Source organism: Toxorhynchites rutilus, chromosome 2 (genome assembly GCF_029784135.1).
Source record: "Toxorhynchites rutilus septentrionalis strain SRP chromosome 2, ASM2978413v1, whole genome shotgun sequence".
NCBI lineage: Eukaryota > Metazoa > Arthropoda > Insecta > Diptera > Culicidae > Toxorhynchites > Toxorhynchites rutilus.
Genome location: NC_073745.1, coordinates 121,377,157 through 121,394,641, shown reverse-complemented (window position 1 = coordinate 121,394,641; position 17,485 = coordinate 121,377,157). Strand labels below are relative to the sequence as shown.

The 17,485-nt window shown below is 40.9% G+C and overlaps 1 protein-coding gene across 1 annotated transcript in view; it reads right to left on the bottom strand.

Annotated features, from left to right (window-relative positions):
* LOC129767707 (uncharacterized) overlaps nucleotides 1–17,485 on the bottom strand; it is a 272,984-nt gene that overhangs the window by 42,027 nt on the left and 213,472 nt on the right. The window contains exons 3-4 of the mRNA XM_055768866.1: nucleotides 11,732–11,928; nucleotides 1,899–2,037 (exon numbers count right to left, since the gene is read on the bottom strand). Coding sequence (XP_055624841.1) covers nucleotides 1,899–2,037; nucleotides 11,732–11,928 — 336 coding nt within the window. The remainder of the gene's footprint in view (nucleotides 1–1,898; nucleotides 2,038–11,731; nucleotides 11,929–17,485) is intronic.

Genomic DNA, 17,485 nt, shown 5'->3' with positions numbered 1-17,485 from the left:
TTTGCATTAAACATGCACAAGTTGCAATGTATGGGAGAGTTGTAGGGCTAATCTATTATTTATCTACCATTTCATCAAAATCTGAGATGACCATTTTGAGAAAATCGACTTTTCGTTTTTAGAATCGATATTTTTCAGTGTAGAATTTCAAAAAATATTTTTTTCAGTATTTTTTACTAAAAATTCAATTATTTTCCTAAAACTCTTCCATAAATTACATTGGATCTACTTGGACCTTTCCATACGTTAGTCTAGATAAAATTTCAGAAAACTAAGTATGCCAAGTTGCTTAATTAGGTCACGCCCAGAAAGTTTTATTAAGTTCTGAGAGGGTCATGCCAATATCTGGTCGAGTTGGCGCGAAATCCGTCATATTAAAACTGATTCCGTGCCTTCTAGTCTGATAGAGATTAAACTATCGAGTTTGGTATCCAAATTATGGCCCCAAATTGAATGTTGTCACCAGACGTCGACACTGCGCGCTGTACCACTGTTATCGCAAATGACTGCACATAAAATTTGACATATTATGCCTCATTACTAGAGCATCTTGCTTAAGATCACTTTGTTTCTGTTAATCAACACAAATTTTTACCGCTGTTAATTGTCACGGGAACCAGGAGTACGGTAGAAAACAAATGTTTGTTTGGGTTTATAAATTCGCAAACTTCATTGATCCCGGAAGTACATTTCTCGGTTTGAAATGCAGCAGGCGAACCACAACCAGGCAATCATTAAATATATTACGCTGTAGCCACCAGGTGGCCTAGAATTCGAAAAATTGCTATGTATTTATTCAAACAACGTATGGATAAGCGTGGTAATGAGGATTTCATTGTCTGGCATTTTCGATTTCGTTTCACTTAATCCTTCATTCAGAGATGCATTGATTAAAAGGCTGTACGACTAGATTTGTGGCTCAATTTGCTTAATGAAGATGACGTTTCAACCATGGACTGACTGTTTGAGTATATTTAGACAAGACTGAAACGGTGAACACAGTCTCAGCCTATTATGCAATGTTTGTATCGAGAATTTCATAACCGTTTAACATAAAACTCATTTCGCTTTTCGCCGGTTTGAATGGTTTAGCGTTTTCGAAAACGAATACCATTTGGGTCCAAAAATATAGAAACCGGTCTTCGAGTGGATCTGATTGGACGCTGATGTTTGATCATCAAGTGTCGCAGTATAAAGTCAGCTTCCGGACAAACCCTCTTTCGTTCAAATCAGAACGCACAGCGGGATAATTGGAATATGACGTGCCTTCGTAGCTTGTAGTCAATCCAAATCCGTTGTTTATGAGCTTTTATCTCTGTTCAAAGCTTAGCCTCTGTCCGTATCGATTATTATGGATTCGAGTTACGTTTTACCAATTGAAGAAATCACGTCATTCTGGCGCGTGGAGCTCGAAGATGCCGAACCCACCACCATACACACTACATTGCTGCGGTGCGACGCGGTCTAGGCTTGTTCCGGCGTTGCGGCATGTGCCTCAAGTGCACATATCCATTCAGAGCGGTGTGATGCTTGCTTTTAATCTGCGAGATAATATTTATTGGATATTTATTTAAATTTTATGACACCATACGACTTTCCCGGGTGTCTCTCTAATTTGCAGTCTCGAAAGCATGCGGTAACTGCCGCTGGTGTCCGCAGGCTGCTCGGTATACAAAACAACCGCAGGACAATTAGCTTTTTTTCCTGGTTGCATATTTGAACGTGACTATTGCGTCTAATTGACGGACCGCGCTTTGTGGGATTTAGCTTGAAAGACACAACTAGATTTGCATTTGGTGATGACCTGTGTGGACAGCTAATCGTCGATTTGATGCACTAGCAGCAACATTTTTTTTACAAAAAAAAACATGGGAAACATTCCAAAGGTGTGATCTTACCGGTGTGTACATAACCAGCTGCCGGGCCTTGAGGCATAACTTTCTTCACAAAAATACCCTCCTTCAGACCGCCGTATACTTCCACTCCGAGTCCGGTGAAGTCGGACCCACGCAGGGCTACAACGCGGGGTGTGGTAGCCTGTGAATGAAAGGACAGAAAAAAAAAGTAAAAACAACAATACAAGTTAGTGATGAGCAAAAACAATAAATCATTTAGCTGGTGAGTGCTGACGAACAGGTTATTTATGTGTAAACATTGTGAGGTACACGTCTGTCTTAATTTGCAAACGGATGTTTTGGTTGAAGTTGTGTACCAGGGAAAGAGGTCAATCGTTGAAGCGATCGAACAAGACAAGCGGTCCCTTACAGAAAAGGGTATTTTGGGTGGCGTAATGTATCAGGAATCCTTTACCTTCGATTTTTTCTAAATTTCTGGACTAGAATACCCTTTTAATTCGAAGATAAAATCGAATTATTTTGAAAAATCTCATAAAAAAGTTCCCGTCTATATTTTGTATTCCGCTCGAAGTACAGGCAAACCTGCGCTCCTTTCTGGGCGACTTTTTTTTGTGATTTTCAACTTTGTGCGATTTTTAGCAGTACAGTGATAGACATAAAAAACCCACCAAAAAACTTTTCTCGATTTCTGGACTATTTCATCAAAAACGACTACCGTAATGTCATAGAATTGTATATTAGGCTGTCAAAAAAGTCCTGCGGTATTTTTTTTGAATTTTCATTTGTTCATAAAATTAGTTACAATCATCTGTTTTAAGTCAAATATGCGCCGTTTTGTTCGATGACTTGTTCCCAACGAGATGCCAACTTCATAATACCCCTGTTATAGAAGCTCGCTTCCTTATTGGCAAAAAACTCGGATAGCCAATTTTCACAGGCCTCTTTTGTGGCTAACTTCTGACTACCTAGCTCGTTCGCCATGGACAAAAACAGGTAGTAGTCACTTGGTGCAAGGTCCGGACTATACGGCGGATGCAAAAGAACCTCCCATCCGAGCACCCGGAGCTTCTGGCGCGTCACCAAAGAAGTGTGTGGCCTGGCGTTGTCCTGATGGAAGACAATGCGGCCTCTGTTTATCAAAGATGGCCTCTTCTTCATGATTGCTACCTTCAAGCGGTCCAGTTGTTGGCAGTACAGGTCCGAATTGAGCGTTTGGCCATAGGGAAGCAGCGCATAATCTATTATTCCTTGACAATCCTACCAAACACACAGCAGAACCTTCCTGGCCGTTAATGGAGGCTTGGCCACCGTCTGAGCCGCTTCAGCGGGCTTCGACCACGACCGTTTGCGCTTCACGTTGTCGTAAGTGACCCACTTTTCATCGCCAGTCACCATCCGCTTCAGAAACGGGTCGATTTTGTTGCGTCGATACGGTCAAAGATGTTTTTTTTCCTTTGGAGGCGATCCGGCGTAGTGGTAACATCCATGCCTCTCACGCTAAAGGTCACGAGTTCAATTCTCACTCCCGACATTCTTCCAAAAATGGAAGTAGAAGTGACGAACCAGCCAAATGAGTTGAAAGTCACTATAATACAGATAAAAAAAAAAAATGTTTTTTTGCGTCAACGTATGTGGCACCCATACATCGAGCTTCTTTGTGAATCCAAGCTTCTTCAAATGGTTAATAACGGTTTGATGACTTATCCGCAGCTCTTGGCCGATACTACGGCTGCTACTATGCCGGTCTTTCTCGGCTAATTCAGCGATTTTGTCGCAATTTTCGACGACAGGCCTTCCGGAGCGTGGCGCATCTTCGACGACCTCCACACCAGAACGAAAACGTTGAAACCATCGTTGTGCGGTGGAAATGGAAACTGTATCGGGTCCATAAACTGTACAAATTTTATTGGCAGCTTGAGATGCATTTTTGCCTTTGTCATAGTAGTACTGTAAAATATGTCGGATTTTCTTTTTATTTTGCTCCATATTTGCGACACTATAACTCACGAACGACATAACCAAACAAAACACTGTCAAGGACCATAACTTTTGAACTAGTGCACCGATTCAGATGATTGACATAACAAATTAAAATCAAATAGCTAGTCGCTTTTCGAAAAATATTATATTATTAATATAATATATTATATATATTATACAGGTCGGACTCGATTTTATACAGACTCGATTATATGTTCGATTATATACAATTTTGGACTCGTTTCTATACAGTTTGAAAAAAATATATTTTTCTAAATTTCAAATATGGCTTATTTCAAGAAGAAATGTAACCTTTTAACGTTAAGCTGAAGTTTAAGTGGCTATTACATGTACAGTAGGGTGAAAATCGTGATTTTTGAAGATTTTGCTGCAATTTTCACCAGGCATTTTTTATATCGATATTGCCAAAATGTTATTAAAATCCACTAATTTAGTTGTTCCACTACTAAATTCCGCACTAAATTTTATCATCTTTCAAATGAAAGCATCAGAATCGTCTTCCATAGTGTACTTTTTAATGTAGAGCCAGTTTGAAGCAACAAAGTCCGAAACAAAACAAAAGATCTAAAACCGTGTCATTATTGAAATTCGAACATATGCGTAGAAGGATTTTTTTCATCAAATATGATCGTCTATCACCTTCTGAGATAATCTGGATAAATTTATTTTATTCGTGTGAGAAAGGTGTTTTCTGACTTTAAGGGGATGAATCAAAAATCAAATTCCTCTTTTATTTTCATGAAACGAAAAATACATGCAAAAAAAACAAATAAAAAAAATAATTTTGACTCGATTATATACAGTATTTAATTTTATCTGGAATCACCAATGAAAATACTCTGCGGCCCTCACTTGTATATGCGTATTGTGCGTTATTTCGTTAATTATTTATTCCTAAGAGATTCACGCTATCGAACGTATAGTGTTGACATTTATTATAGTTTGATGTAGGGTAGGGCGGGGCTAGTTGGTCATATGGGTAAGTTGGTCAGTGACGATATCTTTGAATCTAAGCATCCAAAAAATTAGCGATCTATGGATGAAAAATAGCGAATTGCTGATACAAAAAAATAAGCAAATCGGAAAAACTTTTTATTAAGTAGGTTCAAAAATACGGACATGGTTCCGATTTCGCCAAAAATCATTCACGGTTTGCGCATTATAAAATGTGTTCTAAAACTGTTTAATAACCATGAAAAAAATCGGCTCAAACGTAGAACAAAGCTTTATTGTACGTATTAGCTTTAAGTGTTAATGGAAATCGCAAATTTAAAAATGGAAATGGAAATTTAAAATTATTTTTGCTGAATTTTCATGAATATTCTTTTTCATATATAGAGGAGCTAGTTGGTCACACAAATTGTTCGTTTGAGAGCAACGAATATAAAATTTTCAGGTATGCCGTGTTTCATTACGCAAGATATAAACAAATATAGAAGGCATATGTTTTACTGCTAAACCCAGTGTATTTGAAACGAGACAACCACCACACAAACCACTTGCAATATAATTGTGATTTTTATATTTTTTGCTGTAAAATTTTCATTAAATATAATAAACGCTCACATTGAATATCAGAACTCACAATAATGCATTGAGTAATGTAGCATACCTGGAGGCTATGTCTATATACTTTGGGGCGAACGGTACAAACGTCATCAAAACAAATGCAAGCAAGAATGCAAGCGGTTGTGCGTCGCAGGGATGCCAGGTGATTTTTTTCAAAAGTCTTGACATGGTACGAGAAAATGTCTTCACCATAATATCGGAGGAAAGTTCTTCACACAAAAACGGAACTGTGATAACTATTTGTTTATTTTAGCTTTGAAATTTTGGTTGTAACTCAAACCATATCCATGAAACTAATTGTAGAAAAGGCATGTAACCGGAAAACCTTCGATTTGTGAAGTGGTCGTTTGAAAGATCTAGGTTAATCTATTGTATAGTAAGGCCAAAATAATAGAAATTCAATGTCAAAATCAATCGAATTTTCGAGCGCAAAAATACCTTTCCAACAAGCTATAGTATGACTCGATACAATGAATACAACTAGAACTACGCGCTTACAACGACACCTCGCGGAAATACCGCAGGACTTTTTTGACAGCCTAATATTAACTATTACTCTTTCAAGAAATTAACAAGTTTTACCGTTTTTGTTAGGTTTTGTTTATTTCCTTACATGACTTCTTTGAAGTGTGCAAATATGCGATGACAAACATAAAAGCCCACCCGCAAAACATAATATTAACATCATTGAAACCCTCGTTTCTACATGTTATGACATCTAGAGCTGTGCGATATTATTTACAACCTTTCAGTGATTCAGTTGGCGCGATACAAACAAAGTGCTGTTTACGTTGGCACATAAAAGTCGATTGTTGTTGTCTATACGAATAGGTTTCAACGAAATCAAAATCAGCATACAAGTCCGAAATATTGCTGTTCTGGATCATTTGAATCAGATTTCACAGCGAAAGATTGCAGAGAAGTTCGGAATAAGCCGGGGAGCAGTCCGTGAAATTGTGCACAAGCAGAAATCTGGAACGAATTCACGGAATCATGAGAGCCGCCGATGTCTGCATTGACATCCTTAAGGACAACCTGAAGGAATCGCTTCGAAAAACTGGCCTACGAAACAGCTTTGTTTTCCAACAGGACAACGACCCGAAGCATACTGCTAAGAAGACCAAAGCCTATTTCCGTTTACGCAAAATAAAACCCCTTGAATGGCAAAGGGGTTTTATTTTCGACAACAAAATGGTGAAAAATGGTGTCACTAATAAGGACACTTATTTCACAGCTCACCAGACGGCGTGAAACGAAATCGATCCTCAGTATCTCCAAAACTTGGTCGATAGTATACCTATACGTCTCCAACAGGTCATCGAAGCTTCAGGAGGCCGCACTAATATTGATGCTTTTAACTTTTTGCTTTTATTGTGTGATTTGTTATTTCTCGAACTCGGGTATTTGTGCTTGTTTTCTATTTTTATTTTGCGTGTTATTGAAATAAAATGTTCGGTGTAAGTTTTATGAATTGAATACAGCAGAATATAATGGAAATGCAATGATAAATGTTATTTTTATAATAAAGACTCATGGAATTGCTGTTTTTACTTAACAAAATTGTTATTTTCATTCAAACAAATGTCAGAAAACCGTTATCTAATACTGTGTTTAAAACAATGTAAACAGCACTTTGTTTATATCGCTTCAATATCGATTGCTAACAATTCCGCACAGCTCTTGCTGCCATAACATGAAGAAATAAAGAAGGTTACTCGAAGGTTTTGAGTGGTTTTAATATTTATTTTTATTTTTGTCAACGCATGTTTGCACATATTTAAAAAATTCATGAAAGGAAGTGAACAAAATCTAACGAAAATGACAAAGCTTATTAAATACATGAAAGAGTAACAATTGACAAACAATTCTATGAAATTACGGTAGTAGTTTTTGATGAAATAGTCCAGAAATTGAGAAATGTTTCTAAACATCCACGGTGGGCTTTTCTATGCCTATCACTTTATATGAAAAAAAAAACACATGGGAAATAGTACATTTACTCTGTACTATTTCCCATTCCATATCCCTTCTTTAACTGTGCAAGTTCGAGAGAACAAATCCGATAGAGTTTGGTTGTGTTCATAAGTGTGTTATTCTTCAAGTGTTGTAAATCCAAACGGTTTTTTTCAAGACCAATGTTTCCTGATTCCAGAGCTATCATCATTGTGGTGAAGGATGCCACAATGCCGATCCTTTCAATTGTCAGAGCTACCAGTCTGCGATACATCATCCGCGCTTAGTGGTCAGACAATTGTATTTAGAACACGCTCCGCCACAGTTGGTCACCTAAAGTTGAATGAAGCATAAATTCGGTATCGTAAGAGGAAGTGGATCAGACATACTCTGAGAAAGAATGTGTAATGTAATTTGCAAGGAAGCTCGCAAGAACAACGAAAAAGGGGCATACCCAGAGGCTCCTGGCGACGGTGCTTGGCTGCAGGTACAAGGGCTGATGACGGGAACGTATCTTGGTGACAGGTCATACAGACAACCGACGCGAGACCAGTATATAAGTAAGTATATGATTACTAGCACTACGTGATTATTATCAACATTGCCAAATTATTGAAATAAGGAAAGTTATGTTTCAAGGATTCATGAATTGAATACAGATATCAACATAAATTTACTGAAAAAATAGGCTAAATGATTTTTTAAACCAACGCCACAGATTTTAATATGTCATATCGGAAAGAGAAATACAGGCTAACAGGTGAGCGGATAGGGGAGTCTGCACACCGAGGCAAACGACAGAAACCCACGATACGTGATCTTTGCTTCAGAAGCTAAGCTTCTCGAGGACTGGTACTTTGGTGTATTTTCTTATCCCACAAGACCACATGAAGATCTGCCCAAAGAACGACACACCAAATTGACCATGTCCTTATGTACGGAGTTCAGATGCGACAGAGCCAAATCCCGTGGCACAATATCAAGCAACTATGGAGTCCCCAAGTAGTCGATGACTACGCGTAGTGACTCGAAGTGATGCTACCCACAACAGAGGAGTTAGCCACAGCAACTCTCGAGAGTGACTGCTACAGGATCCGCATAGCCGTCAAAGAATCCGCGTCGGCGACACTAGGAGTGGATGACTGGCATGATAGAGAATTCGAGGCTGCTCACTCAGAAACACCGTCACTGGTCGATTTATCTGTGCTCTAAAACGAGAAAAAACCTGGTCAATAATAGGTAGGTACGAAGCGACCATGATGACCACGATTCTGAGACGGGTGGAGTGTATACCTAACTGTCCTAGATGTGCCAGTAACAGAAACTAGGATTCCAGCCTCCGAACACCACAAGATCTAGCTGGAGAATGAAAGACTGAAGAACAACGAAGCTTCCGGCAAGGCTCGCTCTTCAAACATTGGAGAGAAATGACTTGAAGGCGAAAAACTATCGGAGAGAGTTATCTGCGCCATCTACAATAAGGGCGAAAAACCCGAATGCAGCAAGTATTGTGACATTTCACGTGTTAATCCCGCCCACAGAATACTCTCCCAAATCCTATTATGACGTATATCACCACTTGCCAGGAGTACCAGACAGCAGTACCAGACAGGATTCATGGAAGCCCGTGCTACCACGGATTGAATATAGACAATCCAACAGCTTTTGCAAAAGTGCCGGAAGTACAATTTATCTACACATAACCTTTTTGTCGACTTGAGGGCATCGGTGAGACAGTTGATTGAGAACAGCTACCATGGATCGTGTGATGTGTTACGTGTGCGTTTCAGAGATACTCTCTTTTCAACCCAAGGAGAGTATTGCGACAAGGTGATGGACGTCCATGTCTGTTGTTTACCATCGCCCTTGAAATTGTAATACCGAAAGCGGGCATTCACACGAGCGGCACGATTCTCTCAAGGATGATTCAACGTCTTGATTTCGCCAATGATTTCGTTATTGAGGCACGACATTCGCGACGATGAAGGATACCTAAACTCATGAAAGCTACATACATACGGACTACTGATTGATGCATCTAAAACAAAATGTATGAGGAAAAGAACATTCAAGGAGAACACCATAAGCTTCCTTCCAAGGATCATCGTTGACGGCTACGAGGGGGTTAATGTGTTCGTACATTTAGGATCAATGATTATCGCCTACAATAACACTAACAAAGAAATTCAGAGACTTAATTCAGTTTGAAAATCGGTTTCACTGTTCACTTCGGAAGACAGATCGAACCGCGTGCGCCGCTGTACAAAGTTGTACTAAACTCTTAATAGACCGGTTTTCCTCTACGGGCTTGAGACGATTTTGCTGCTCACTGAGAACCTGAACGTACTTGGAGTTTTCAAACGGAAAGTGCTACGGACTATCTATGGTGGAGTATAGGCAAAAGAAAATGGTTCTTTAAGAAACGACTCGCATAAAGACCTTGTGCCGCGGACCAAAATGTGCATGAATAAAGAAAGAGACACCTTAACGAACAATCATGAGGTAATCGGTAGGGGGAGGCAGTAATACAATGAACATCTGAACAGTGCGCAGACCGGAGATCAAGGCGGCGTTGAAGAGGTCTACACCGGTGCAGTGAACAACGATGATGTACCACCCCTTAAGATGGGTAACGCCAAGGAGGCCATTAATCAGCTAAAGAACTACAAAGCAACTGGTAGGGATGGTCTCGCAATAGAGCTCTTCAACGGACTTCTGGTACATCTTATACATTGTATGCATCGGTTAGTCAAGATCCGGGACACATAACAGCTACCGGAGGAGTGGAAAGAAGGAGTCATCTGCCAGAAAAAGATGACAACCTAGATTGTGTGAACTACAGTGCAACCATCATTCTGGATGATGGCTACAAAATTCTGTTCCAGTCGCCATCTATCGCCAATAGTAAGCAAATTTGTGGGATCATATTAGGTTGATATCGTGTCCGCTTGTTCGACGACGGATCAGGTTTTGACCCTGCGGCAGATCCTTCAAAAGTGCTCCGAGTATCAAGTTCTTACGCACAATATCTTCGTCGACTTCAAAGCCGCATATGATACCATCGATTGAGCACAGCTATGGATAATCATGGACGAGCACGACTTTCCTCGAAAGCTGACAAGACCGATTCAGGCAACGACGAACGGTGTACTGCAGTGTGTGGATCTCAGGTCTCTCAGACTCTTCGGTCTGTTCTTCAGCGTAACACTGGAAGCTGTTATGCGGAAAGCGGGCTACAACATGCGGGTCACGATTACCAGCAAGTCCATTCAGTTTATCTGCTTCGCCGATAACGTTGACATAAACGAAATAACACATGCGATGATAGGGGACTGTTATTTAATAGAATAGAAGTGTTTAGTGTTGTAATCGACGAAGACGAGCTCGCGATGGTCGGGGAGTTTATCTACATTGACTCGTCGATAACAACTGGAAGACAACAATAACATCCGTAACTTTCGGAGACGCATAATTAACGGAAGGCGTGTCTACTCTGGGCTTCACAAATCCCGAAGGTTCAACAAACTCCGACCCCTTATGAAATTACGAATCTCTGATGCAACCGGTAGTCCTTTACGCGCACGAAGCATGGGCGATTCTCGAAGAGGACTTGCTAGCAAGCGGGCTTTTCGAGCGCATAGTTCTAAGAACAATATACGGAGGTGTCCAGGAAAACCGAGTATCTCATCGCAACTCTACAGCGAACCCAGCATCCAGAGAGGCGCTACAGTTGGACGCAAAGATGGTGTTCGCATCGAATCCCGTGGAAACAAAAAGAGGAACGCAGCGAGCGTGGAGATTGGACAAGTTGGAGCAGGACTTGACGAACGCAGGGTTACAAAGATGGACTGAGTTTATAGGCGGAGCATTGTTCCGATTACCATTTGTTTGCTCATGCACTTGCTGAGCAAGGTGGAAAACTAACACAATGAGTGATTCACGGTGGAAAAAGGGAAGATTGAAAAGACTCGCTTGATATCTACAAATCACTTAGAAGAAGCGAAAGAAGTGCAACTTGCAATAGAGATAACTTTGAATGAAGTTGCAGGTGCAAACCGCTAACGAGATATGCAAACATATACTGTAACCTCGAAGGACACTGCGAAACACAACGTCAGGCGCTCTTGTTGACAAAGCTTACTCAACGATCCTAGGGTTGTTGAATCGATTCTGTCCTGACCGAAGGTTAAGACGAAATGGATCGTTATTAGCTAATGTGGGAATCACTTTAAAGTTATTAACAACCATTACTTCAAGAAACGCTTCGCGTGACAGGAAGCTTCATACACCTCTCGCAATGTATCTAGCCTGTTTTAGCCGAGCCTATTGAAACGCGGTGACGCGATACTTACGCTAATGCAACTGTCGTCCACAGTTTTCCGCTTGTCCAGGCTGTTCTGCTTGGCCGAGCTCCAGCTGTGATCCAGCGGGGAGCTGGGTTTGACGGTGGCGGCGGCACAGCCTGCCCCATCGGCGGTCTTGAATGCGGGATTATCGAATGCATATTCGTCCTTCTTGCTTTCGGGATCTTCTGTGACAAGTTGTGATTCTGCGAAAAAAGAAGAGATGGAGAGGACGGCAATTAAATATACATTCCGTGTTCATGAGTCGTATTAATAATAATTCGTGTTGATATGATGAGACTAATTAATACAGGCTCGCGGTAGGAGCCAGCCCATGCCTCGGAACTGATCACGCAAAGTGTACACGCTTAATTTTAACTACCTAATAATGAGTGTTTTCTTCAACAAAATCGAAATCGAAACCCCTCTCGGTGTGGATGTGTTAGTGGAAGGTCATCTGAAACGCTTCATTAGAGCCAATTATCGAATCGATCAAGAAACGAAACTAAACATTTTGCGCTTATAAGGCGATTACTTTCAACGTTGCATCGCTTTTCAATGGCCGGTGGTGGAATCCGCAGGGCATAGGATAGTTGTTTTGGTTTTTTTTTGCAATGCTGCCAATCGGCTGGTGCAACAACGGAGAGAAAATTCCAGACGAAGGGTATTCAGTTCACTTGTGCGAGCGCGCTACTGGCTATTCGAAGGCCAATACCGAGAGGTCGTAATTTTTAATGAGATGATCAATGGGCATTAAGGGGGATGGTAGCTAATTGAAATATGAACGTTTACGATAATTTTTTATTTCGAAAATTGGCCAATTTGGGGGCTTTAGTGGCTCTAAAGGAACCGAACGGAGTTGTGCAGTTTCAAGGCCCATAACGTGTTGAGTGTTGTCACGTTCGGGGTTATGTTTGGAGATTGATTTTGATGGGCGGCTATGTGAGTTAACAGAGCAAGCCGTGTGTATAGGGTTTCAAAAGTGAATGGGGTGCTATGATTATTTCGAAGCCATAGGGTCATCGACAGAAAATAGGACCCAAATAGATACTTTTCATGAATAACCTATTTAATTTAGATTGTTTGAAAAGTTAATCCATTTTACTACCAAAGCAATTAATAACCGCTAGTATATTTCTGAAGCCTGTTTAAAATTGTTCAATTTGTTTGAAGTTCTATCTAATATCCAAGCCAGAACATCTGAATCCATCCTCCATGAGAGGAATTGAGTGACTCTGATAATATTTTGATGGTGATGGAGGCTACAAATTGGATGAAATACTGATTGCATTATGCATCTATCTTTTTTTTTCAAATATTCTTCAGGATAAAATTCTCGATGACGTTCTCAAAAAGTGAAAACTTGAGCAACTATGGAAAAACAATCACAAGCAAAACCAGTGTATGGAAAATGAAGTGACGCTAGAAATTGACAAACGCCAATTGACGATAAAAGCGGAACGGTTCAAGCATCTCTTTTTCAAATCAAAATCAAAATTTAGTTTATTTCTTTGTTTTGTCAAAGCTATTTACATAAAATATTGTATCATTAAAATCCAAATCTTAGGTGGAACTCCAATTCATTTACATCTACCACATTGTCAGAATTCATTATGAATATTACGTAACTGATAAAAATTTTCATTATTTTTGTTTTCATTTCTCCATTCACGCCACTTAAAGTTGAATGTATCAAATCGTCATATGAAAGCCTCCTGCGAACGTCAAGTGTTGTTGCTATTATCCTCTGTAGAAGCGTCCATGCCATTGTTATTCGTTGGCACTCACTGAGTTTGTGTTTGAGAGTTTCACGTGCAGCATTGCAGTGTAGGCATTGCTCATTATCTACTCGTCCTATCGTACACCATAAAACTCGATGCTCCATTTTCTCGTTAATCAGCAGGTACCAATTACTACGTTGGGCTGAAGTCAGCTTGTGGCTTCCAATGTTGTGCCACACAACTCCACTCCGCAACTCCACTCTCGTTTTGGCTGTCTGGTCGATAAAAAATCGATGAATTTGATCGGAAGAAGGACGTTGTTGTATTTGGGGAGGCAAACGGGAAAGTGTTTGCAGGATTATTTTGAGGCAGGGAATATTTGCTGGAGTAGGATGAGGAGTAGTTTGGGTGAGGAAGTAGGAATAGTAGGGAATGGAATCGATCTCTTGAAGATGTCGATTAGTAAATAGTGACTTTGATTTCAGCGCCGGAAGCTGTCAGGCCTCCTTGCTTTCGGGGTTTTGCCAACTGTTGCATCGGCACACGTGCTGGTTGTCTGTTCCACAGGAGCAGCCCCATGATAGCAGTTATTTTGGCGGTGTGCATACTGTATGGTGGAAGAATCGACGACAGATACCACACTTTTGATGTAATGAAGATGTTGAGTAGTATCACCTTTTGATGAAGTGTGATGGTGCGCATACTATGTATTCGCACCTGATGTGCAATTTTGCCAATCAACGCATTCCAATTAAGAGTGATCATTAGTCGTATCGAATTGGTAAATATTACACCCAGAATTTTAATATCGTCCTCCGTCCGTAACCAGTCCACTTGAATCGGATTCCCATTCATAGACCCGACATAAATCGACGTTGTTTTGTTCAGGTTCAGCACAGCCCCTGACACTCGCCCAAAGTGATGAAACAAGTCACGCATTGTTCCAATTGTGCTCCCAGTTGTGACGATGACGCTGATATCATCCGCATATGCCACGACCAGGTCAGTTTCGCACACACGTTCAATCGAAACCAACAGAGGGTGTAGATATAACACAAACAAATGCATTGAAATTGGGTCTCCTTTTCTCACCGATCGTTCGATAGGAAACGATGCTGTCATGTGGCCGTTTATCAACAGGCGGGAAGAGGATAGAGCAGCGATTCGTCTGAGGAGATCTACGAGCTGGCTGTTTATACCGAGTGATCGCATGTTCCCGAAGAGAAATGAGTGCCTTACTCGGTCAAATGCATGGTGCATGGAGGCATGGAAAGCATGGAAAGACACTAGCTTGCCGGTCTGTTTTCGTGCGGTCAACATAGCGATCCTATCTTTGAGGGCCAACGTGGCTTGGAAGATGTTGTTCTGTGCGTTAGAACATTTCTGAGCGCTTGTGAGAATGTGATGTTCTCTCATTACGTTCTCCAGCCGCATCTTCAAAATACGGGAAAGAAGCTTGTAATCAAAGTTAAGAAGCGAGATCGGCTTGTAAGAGCCAACAGTGTCTCCAGATCCTCTTTTTTTTAACCAGGACAATAACACCATCAACAAACTTCGACGGGAAATTGGACGCTAGTGCTTCATTCAAAATTAGGTTCAGCTCGCGATGGATAACGTCAAAAGCTCGTAGATAAAATTCCTTCGGAATTCCGTCTGGCCTCGGTGATTTCTTGGAGGCGCTTGTTTTAATAGCACCCCAAATATCAGTTGTTGTGATTGCATTCATACACGACTCGTTTGACGCATCATTTTCGGGAATTATTTGGGCACACTGAAAGTTATCGGGTTGTACTTCTCTGCCTGTTTCCTTATATAAGTCGGAGAAATATTGGAGCACGTGGTGTTGTATGTTTTGTGAGTCATCGATGATCTCACCACGATCGACAGCTAGTCGTGTAATCGTCGTCCGTTTTCTTCTTCTTTCCCCAAGTTGAAATATGGATAGAGGTTCTCCCGCTACAATTTGCTCGTGAATACGAACGAAAGCTTGTGTGAATCTTCGTTGCAGAGCAAGCATTTCTCCCTTGAGGCGGTTGATGGTTGTGAGCATTCCCGGGTTCTGGTAGTAGCTGTCGTATGCCCGTCGCAGCTGCATATACAGCGTTTGTTGTGCATGATGAAACTCGTCATACACTTGCTTCGATTTCCATCGGAAGAAACTGATTATCTTAGGCTTTCCGTACATAAGCCACCATTCCATCCAGTTACGATAGTTACGCCTTTGACGTGTCCAAAATTGCCATCGTGTCTGGAGCTCTGTTATGTTCTCGTTGGTGAGGAGATGGGGTCGAAGTGACCAAAAACCACGCCCGTAGGGTTGTCCGATGTTGGGTAAACACATTCGTTATGTTAATGCCATGTGATCAGAAAACGAGCATGCATGGGTTTGTGCGTTTCGTAACTGTTCACACAATCCCCTGCTTACATAAATGCGATCTAAACGCGAGGATGAGTTAGCCGTAATATAAGTATATCCGACATCATTTCTGCGCACCTTGTGCCACACATCATGCAGTTGCAGCTGTTGGACTGTAGTCTGGAGAGAGGGACTCATATTGTATCCCGTCGAATCACACTGTCGTATCACGCAGTTGAAATCACCGGCCAGAATTGTATGCTCGGTACGATGACGTAAATAGAAGGCGATCGTATCATTAAAAAAGCGTTCTCTCTGAGCACGATGGTATCGCTTTTGGTATTTCGGCTACTTTTGAGCCGCTCGGCTTCGCAGCTCGGGATTGCTGAGCAAGTGGTTTCGTACGTGGAGGATTTGTATTCTTAGCAACGTCTGCGTATGAGAAGCTGTTCGCTGCCAGTTTTTGGACCAGCAACTTCTTGTTTTGCACACACGGGACGCCATTGTGAATGAATTCACTGCAATGTCGGCAAGTCTGTTGCTGGCCGTAGTACGATAAAAGTGTCGTTTCACCATCAATGGTGACGTAAGATGGAATATTTTTTTTGACCGTCATCCTCACGATGCGGACACCGGTCGGTAGACCAGAGAAAAAATGCTTCTCGTTCCATACCTCTCCGTAAGCACTGAGAAATTTATCGATCTTTTGATTAGATACATCTTCGGAAAGATTGTAGATCCTCACTTCCACCGCTCCATCCTCCATTTTCAGACGTAGAACGTATGACTTTCCGTCCATCTTAATTTCGTGAGTATTGTCGTTTTCCTCGACGACTTTTAGTGCAACTTCAAGAGAAGTAGTTTTGATAAAAGCGATTCCGAGGTTGCGGCTGTATTGAATCCGCTTTATATCCTCACGCTTCATAGCGAGCGTCTCACCAACAAAACGGTGAACCTCCTCGGACGATGGTTTTTTCGGCACATTCGCATAATCAATGCGAAATGTGTTTTCGCGGCGTTTCATCGCGGACATCGGCTCGCGATAGCACACGAAAACTTTCGCAACTTTCGTATTATATATAGCCGGCGAAGGACTTCCGTAGATGACACGCAGAAACAAAATGCGTCTGTTCAACTCGGAAGTTGAGCGCTAACTAAACAAATTCAAACTATGCAAAACTGTCTGCTTAATGATTTATTGAACAACAAACTCGAATACATTATAGACGAATTTCATGGCAACTCGTCTTAGGCATGGCAGCCCATCTCGGATAGCAGCGAAACGTTGTGGGTGTGAATACATGGGTCTTTTAAGCAACTTTGCATACTTGAAATATTCAAAAAATAATTAGACTACACCCATACCTCGCTTTACGGCTTAGATACGTTCCACGAAACTTGGCCGCAAAGCGAAAAGCCGTATAAGGAATCAATTATTCTAATACAAATTCATACAAATTCAATCGGATCGGTCATAAATGCGGAAAATATGTATAATGGTTTATCATTACATCTTATCTTTTCATTTTACAGCGCGGACTCGATTATATACAGTTTTTGAATTCTTTTCACTGTATATAATCGAGTCAAAAAATGTTTTATTTGTTTTTTCTGCATGTATTTTTCGTTTTTTGAAAATAAAATAGGAATTTGATTTTTAATGCATCCCCTTAAAGTCAGAAAACA